The sequence below is a fragment of the Daucus carota genome, chromosome 7 (genome assembly GCF_001625215.2).
Source record: "Daucus carota subsp. sativus chromosome 7, DH1 v3.0, whole genome shotgun sequence".
NCBI classification, from domain to species: domain Eukaryota; kingdom Viridiplantae; phylum Streptophyta; class Magnoliopsida; order Apiales; family Apiaceae; genus Daucus; species Daucus carota.
Window position 1 is genome coordinate 2,739,564 of NC_030387.2, and position 7,930 is coordinate 2,747,493.

General features: G+C 35.9%; 1 protein-coding gene across 1 annotated transcript; it reads right to left on the minus strand.

Moving 5' to 3' along the window:
* Positions 1-768: 768 nt before the first annotated feature.
* On the minus strand, positions 769-6,791 carry LOC108196225 (microtubule-associated protein 70-2). The gene is made up of 11 exons (XM_017363416.2): positions 6,189-6,791; positions 5,940-6,025; positions 4,406-4,471; positions 4,149-4,319; positions 3,858-4,028; positions 3,615-3,770; positions 3,361-3,507; positions 3,139-3,210; positions 2,528-3,052; positions 2,244-2,434; positions 769-1,250 (listed from the first exon to the last, which is right to left on the minus strand). Exons 1-11 carry the CDS (start codon positions 6,454-6,456, stop codon positions 1,214-1,216), a joined length of 1,890 nt encoding a protein of 629 aa, XP_017218905.1. The 5' UTR covers positions 6,457-6,791; the 3' UTR covers positions 769-1,213.
* Positions 6,792-7,930: the final 1,139 nt, after the last annotated feature.

The window sequence follows — 7,930 nt, forward strand, 5'->3', positions numbered from 1 at the left end:
CAACCAACAAGCTGCATTGCAGAAATGATTGATGACCAAGAAGTTAAATTTGGAGAAAATTCTACCAAAATATGTATTATTGAAATATGACAGCTTCTTTTTCTTTTCTTTTTTTTTCCTTTTTTGTGGTAACAGTATGACCAGAATCATCAGTTAGGTACCAGTAACCAGTGTACCGTGTACGACTGTGTCTACATGAACTGTGAACTGATCGAGATAGATACCATACCAAAATATGACAGATATAATGGTCCGGAGGAACCAAGCTGAACATTTTCAAACTTTGAGGTAGTCTTATTTTTTTCTTTTTTTAGTTATACAAGATCGATCCCGAAATTGAAATCAAAATCAGGCTATTAAAAAATCTGAGTTCAAGTATCGACGCAATTAAAACTATTTAAATTTACCTGAGCAAAATAAGACACACAGGCTTAGCTCAATATGATACAGTTTTAGAATAAGAAACTAAATTTAAAAAAATTATAGCCAAAATGGAACTCAACTCTAATTGAACTCTTATGATTAAAAAAATTCAACTTTAATGATTACCTTAATTATCAGTCTTCATAGCAGAAAGATTTAATTTTGCTGTCGTATTCTCTTCAAGCACCTGCCTGGTTCCTACTTCCTATATTGTGTAATAAAGGGGAGCGAGTATTTTGTATAAACTTTTCTTTTAAGCTCCTTGGACAAGTGGACTGGAGGCAAGCCAAATAACTGAAGCCACTGTATAACTAGCAGATGAACCCTCAACCCAGAACACGATCATTGAAAATACTAATCTTATCACAAGAATATTGACAAACACGAACCAAATTAAAATCACTAGCTGCAGATTACAAATATAGACTGCAAGCACACATACAGGAGGCAAAATAACTGGAAGACTAATAAGTTACCTATACAAACACAAATATTTCCACTCATATAAATTCTGACAAAGGGTTAGTTGAATTCCATATCCTACTATTTTCTCTTTACTGATTATGTAGATGGTGATGTCTACGTCAGAAGCATATACCAAACTCATTCTCTGCCTTCATCTCCAGTTCACCTGATACTCGATTCCTCCATGCTGGAGCTAAACAGGACAATAATATGCCAAGTCACAACTATAATCAGCCGCAAGGTAAAAATAGGAAATCATGAAGTGGACTGATGACCCAAGAGAAAGCTATGAATAATTACTCCTTGCTGCACTTGGGATTTCTTGTTATTGGGTGCTGCGTGTTACCCCTCGTGCTCCAGTCCTGCAAATCATAATGCCAACTGCCAAGTTAAGATCCAACAATTTGCCAAAGCTCATCAGAACATTGTTGATTTCCATACAGTAAGATGCATAAGCTTAACAAGAATAAGCAATTCATTAACCATCCTTTCATATAATCATATATTTGATTCTGCTTCACTTTATTTAACAAACCTACTTGTAATCATAGCAATTCAACTAACACCTCAGGTGGTAGGACTTTGCAAGGGTGTTTAAGAAGAAGAAGAAAGTAAAAAGTTGCAACAGAACATTGGCAAGATATCATGGTGACAAACAAAAAGAATACCCTCTCCAGTGCATGACTGTAGACAAATACACTGATATGAATACGGATTATCTTTAAAGATGTGGGAAGCCTGTGAAAAAATTTAATTTATTATTTCACAAAAAAATAGAGAACTATGGTGAATAAGAACAAGTAGTGAACCAACAAGATGCCACCATGGTATTAATAATCAAAATTACCAAAACATAGTCCTTTTGAAACCCACAATAAAACATCAGATCCCCCATTAAACACACTGAGACAATCTCTATGGGGAAAAAAAATTACAAGTGAATGTAAACCTCACTGGCAAAACAGGACCTCCATGTTAGAGGATGTTAGGCATTTTTTGTAAAGATCAAGACAGCGATAAAGAGCACTTCGACCTACAGCAGTATAAATGTCACTGTGAAATCAAAGATCTATCATACAAATTAAAGCATGTTCGCTCGTCAGCTAGTTAACTTTATCAGGAAGGCACCTTGTAAACCTGACAAGCAGCTAGCATATAATTGCATGCTGAAAAGGGAGAACTATATCTAAAGTATGGTCTTATTGCATGTGCAGCTCTATTTAAGGAGACTAGTACAAAGAAATTGATTCAGATCCTATAATCATAATCCTTGAATAATATCCTTGCATAAACTATATGGAACTTACTCATGTGCACATATGTAGAACAAGAAAAGAAAAACAAAAAATAGGTACCTAGCAGGAAGCATCTGAGAACTATTTGCAGGACCCCTTGAACCTCCTCCAAAGCGTTTGGCCCTATTTTCATGTTCTTTGTCAACACGCATAGAAGCTACCTCCTTCTCCATGGCAGCTACCTCCCTTCTCATCTTCTTGGCCTCGACCTCCATTGCCTTGGTTAAGGTATCAACTTTTTTTGCTAGCATCTGAAGAACAATAACAACAATAAGTTGTCAATATGTATGCGTGTGTTTGAGTGAGAGAGGCATCTACGCGCCACTATAAAAAAAAATCATAACCTCAATAGCATCATCTTTATCTTTAAGGCTTTGATCCTTTTCATGTCCAGCTTTCCTCAGAGCAATAACCTCTTTCTGTAGTAAGTCATGCAACAATCCTGGCACGGTATCCTCTTTCTCCGGTGCTGTGAAGTCGATCGGTTTTTCATCTGGCTCTGCTTTCCAATTACTATTGCATGTCTCACTCGCCTTGGCTTCTTCACAAGAATCGCGATAATTAAAACTTGGACCAGATCCATTTAAAAGAATTTTGCCCCTGTCCAATGAGCGTGTACCCCCGTCAAATGACTTAGATGTTCCTTTAGCATGCTTTAACACTGTGCTTGTTCCGGATGATCGTAGCTGAAATGAAGGTGATCTTCTAGGTAAAAATCCATTTGAGGTTAATTTAGAGATGTTATCAACTCCTCCAAGTGATTGTCGACGACCATTACTCGCACTTCTTCCATCTGATGTGTTGCGGCTGATTGCATTTGGTGATCTTAAAGTCTCCTCTAGTACTTTCAAACGCAGTTGAAATTTTTCCTGAAGTGGTGTTGTAATATTATATTCCAAAAATTGTAGAGATAAACCACAGCTGCTAAAGATAACAGATATAATAGAAGTGCTACCTTTAACTGGGCTTCAGATCTTGCAGCTCGCTCAGTTATAACAAGCTTGTCTCTTAATTGCTGCATCTCCCCCTATGGGAAGAGGATTATAAAAAATTAAACAAAAGAAACTACAACATCTAACATATCAGATCAACAGAAAAACATAGTTCTCTTTTTCTTTGGTGATATAAACCAACAGTGAGCAAGCATATTATAAGCATGTGAGCAAACTTATCATGCCTGCAGGAATCTTCTTTCTTCAAGCCATTGTTTTACAGGCATTACTTTGTCATTGGCATCTTTCCATTCATTAGCTACAACCACTGCGACCCTGTTTGCGGTTACTTTTGCACGTGCCAGCTCTCTGTCGAGAGTTTTTCTTTCTTCCTGAGAAATCAAGAACCAACTTCTTCATTAAGTATCACACTATCACTGTATCAGTTTCAATCTTAGGACCATGCATAGGAAGGAAGGCTATGAGGAAATTAATTTACATTCATCTCTTGAACTTTTCTTTGGTAATCCCTCACAACGTTTGCAGTAGCACCACCAGCAAGAACAGCTTCTTCAAGCTCATGTACTGTCTGCGTGAGCTTTTCAACTTCAGCAACTTTCTGGCGGTGCATTTTATCCAAAATTTTATTCTCTTCCTGGTATACAAGTAGATGTACTGGAGGTTTTTAGATCACACAACCAACTGTAATAGTAAAAGAAAAATATATGCCCAGCTACATTACCTGGCATATCTCTATCTGCTTCATCAATTCTTGGTTCTTATTTTGAAGATCATCTACCATAGAAGCTTTTGCCAAGGCAACCTGCACAGTCCTCTCAGCTTCAAGTAAAGCAGCCTCTTTTGATTTAGTAAGGCGATCTAGAGCTTTATTGTCATCTTGGAGCTTTGCAATCTGGAAAGCCAATATAACCAATATGTAAAGCCTACTATGTCATATTCACAATATAACACTATCTTCTGTGGTTGAAACATGTTAGACATCAAGAGTTCAACGACAAGCCCAATCATATACCTCCTGACGGGCCAGCTTGAGCTCTGCTTCCAAGGGTGCAAGAATAGCTTCTATTGGAGGCATATCGTCATCTTTTTGAGCAGCATGAACTCTTCGAAGAGTGGCTTCCGCAGCAAACTGAGCAGCCATAGAGGCCTTCTTCTCATCATTAATTTTCTTGATCTCAAGATTCTGCCAAAAAAGAGTTAAGCCGCTATATTAAGATATTGTGAATGAAGAAGGAAATATATAACTTGTGGTAGAGCTTGAGTCGATACTTTGCTTTCGAGAAGAGATTCAGTAAGCTTGAGCTTCTCATCCACCTTCTCCAGTTCTTCAGTTAGCTATGTTACGCATGGATGAAATACACATTAAGCTTTGATTCCAATATCATGACTCAAGTTATTGGAGAAAGGCAAGAAGCTAAGTAAAAAGTTCAGCACCTCATTATATCTTTGCAACTAGATGACCTTACAAAGGAAAGCATGAAGTTTGAAGGAATTGCTTTGGCACATCTCCACATATATGAATTAATAAACACAGCTAACATATCTCTTCAAGTTTAATGAGCTTAGAAAATACCACTTTTGAAATGGTGCAAATGCAAATACAATTCTAAGTCTTCCTTAATGTCAAAGAACATGTAACAAATAAAGTTTTCTTTGCCACTATAATCTAGCCTAAGATAGATAGTGACAGCCATGTAATGCAAATCAGTCCAGAGGATCTTTACACAATTTTGCCTGCGTTATTTAGTAGGAAAAGATGTTGACAACCGGATCATATATGTTGCATACAGCTAACAAGGACTAGATTAATGATGCAAAATAACATTCTTATTAAGATTTACTGTATATATACAGATTTACCATTAGATAGTGTTCAAACACCTTGCACTCCATGGTGATAGACGTACTTGTGAATAGTTTTATAGCTACCAATAGATAGCCTGTTTTAATTATAACCTGATGGAAATACTTGGAAAAGTATACATAAAAATTCTATCATAAATACATTACTATCTGATTTTGCTTCCTTTTTTATTAGTATCATTACTGCTCCGTGCACAATTTATCACAATAAATTCCTATGGGCCTTCAAGATCACACCTTATATAAGCTTACATAGATAGAAATAACAGATATCCAAGAACAAAAATTAACCTATTTGCCAGCATGAAATCGGCCAAAATTTTCTGATTATATAATCAAGGTCTTCGGAACAAAAACTGATTAAAGATTCAATTGTGACTTTTAAAGCAAGAAGTGACTATACACAGCTCGCCATTAAAAAATAGGCCTATTAGACCTTTTCCAAGTAGCAAGAATGCACACTCTACACAGAGCATCTTTGTAGTCATGATAGGAATTTGGATATGGGAACATTTATGACACTAAAGGAAATTCCGAAAAGCGGAAAATAGAAAGATGACGATCAATGTTCAATTGGAACTTGGAAGTGACGGAAAAATGACGCAGAGCTATTCAGTGACTGAAGATAGGACTGTAACATCATGCACAAGAGGTCCAAATCACTGATTTTGTGCACGTCATGTTTTAAAGTTCAGAGCTCATTAGGAGAGCGTATAGAAGTCAATTCAGGTGTTATAACATAGAAGAGGTCCAATTCACTGGTCAAATGTCTCGTTAATAATACAATAGATTGACACCATAGGAATTGATTCAGAATAATTCAGCTTCAACGTAATAATCTATTTTGTGCCCTTTCTTAAGCTCAACATAAAAAAAAATAACATAATCTAGCAAAAACTATATATATAAATGCAATATAAATTCAGAAATATGAGAAAACCTCTTCCACAGCTTTTTCACGGAGCCTTTCGGAGAGCTTAAGCGCCTTGATCTCCGCTTGTGCTTCGCTTAATTCTCGATCCTTATCTACACAAAAACAATTCAATTAGTTAGAACAATCAAAATACATATTCGAACATCCAACAACTCTGATCAAATTACCAAAAATCAGACTACATATTTCAACAGCTCTAATCAAATTACAAAAAATCACACTCCATATTTCACCAGATCAACACGCATTCCTCACCTCTAACTTCATTCTCAAGCCTATTGAGCTCCACTTTCACCGGATCCGAGCCGTGCATCAAACTCATAAAATCATCCGCATCCAAACTCGGCGGTCTCGCCGGCGCTCTCCTCCTAGAACTACTTCGTCCTTCTCTAAACGACGCCGACACCGTCAACGGCGCCGGCGTCACCTCACTCGCCGGAAACCGTGCATTTCCGCCACTCTCTCCAGCCGACATCTCACGCGCCACCGTCAATCCGCCTTCATCGCCGTACAGATCCTCCATTTCGGATCTGACTCTCAAACTCTCATCAAAAGTACACAAACAAACAAATATATATCTATACCTAGCGTTTTAACTCAATTCAATCGAATAAACTTCACTCTCTCTCTCTCTAAAATGTTCAAATCTGCGTATTGTTGCCGAGATATTTGAGTTTCTCTCTCTAGAATGTGGCTTTTTGAGGGAGAGAGAGTGGGAGAGATTTAAGACAGTGATTAGAGAGAGGATATAAATTTTGTTTGTGAGTTAGGGGGGCTTTGCTGTTAAACACACAGTTGAGAGTGTGAGTGTGTGAGAGAGAGACGAGAGTGTAATGTAAATTTAAGTCAGTCGCAAGTAGTACTAAACTGCTCCTAATGTTCACGCCTTTTTCGTTAAGCTGAGAAAGCGAAGGTTGTTGTGAGCCGTGGGCGCACTACGCATACCACGCTTCAAAGACAGGAATACGGGGTGCGTAGTACGCACACTTCAATTAAAATTTATTTATAAAAATATAATAATATATGCATAGGGATAGGATCAAATAAAATTTTTTTTAAGTTACAAACTTACAAACTTTTTTTTATTCTCCCATCGTGTTAATCCTTAGTTATATAAAGTATCCATGTTGAAAATTCTTCAAAAAAAAATCACAATTTTTAAAAATAACGCATAAATAAATCGCGTTTTCAACATATTTATAACTGGGGTTCAACATCGGGTGTTGAACACTAATTATCATTGTGTTGAATATATCTAAAAAGATGTTTAAACTATACCTCTGGGGTTTGGGTAGGGTCTAGAAACATAAATATTAGTTATATAACATGTTTCCCTTAGTTCTTACATTTAAAAATTGGTTTACGTACTTCTCCACCACTATTTTAATCGATGTTCAACAAAATATGTTAAAAAAATGTTGAACTCAAGTTATATATGTGTTGAACAAAAAAAGTTTGTAAGTTTGTACCAGAACCCTCCCCTATATGCATATATATGGAAAAATATATAAATCATCCAGTTTCATTATTTCATTCAAATATATCTAAGAGATCCAATTTTCAATTTAACTTTTATTAGTAGCCGAATTCATAATGAACAACTTGTTAAAATCAAATTCATTTTTCCCATAGATGGTTTAATAATATAGTTACATAATAAGTGATCGGCATATTATGTGATTCTATTAATACCGACAGAAATAAAAGTTTCATATCCGTTAATAATATCAATTCAACTAACAACACTAATGATATAAAAAGTGTTTTTGTCATATCTCATATAATGAAATTCTTTCCTTAAACTTGTTCTTCTCAATTTTACTATTCTTTGCTTATGATTATTTTGGTATAACAATTTTAATATTCAATGTGAAAATATTTTGTGGCATCCCTAATCATCTTTTAACTCTTTAATTTTTAAAACATCCCCAAACTTGTAACAAAAAATTACAAACTCAGCTCAAAAACCAATTGATGCATAAAAATCAGGACTCTAT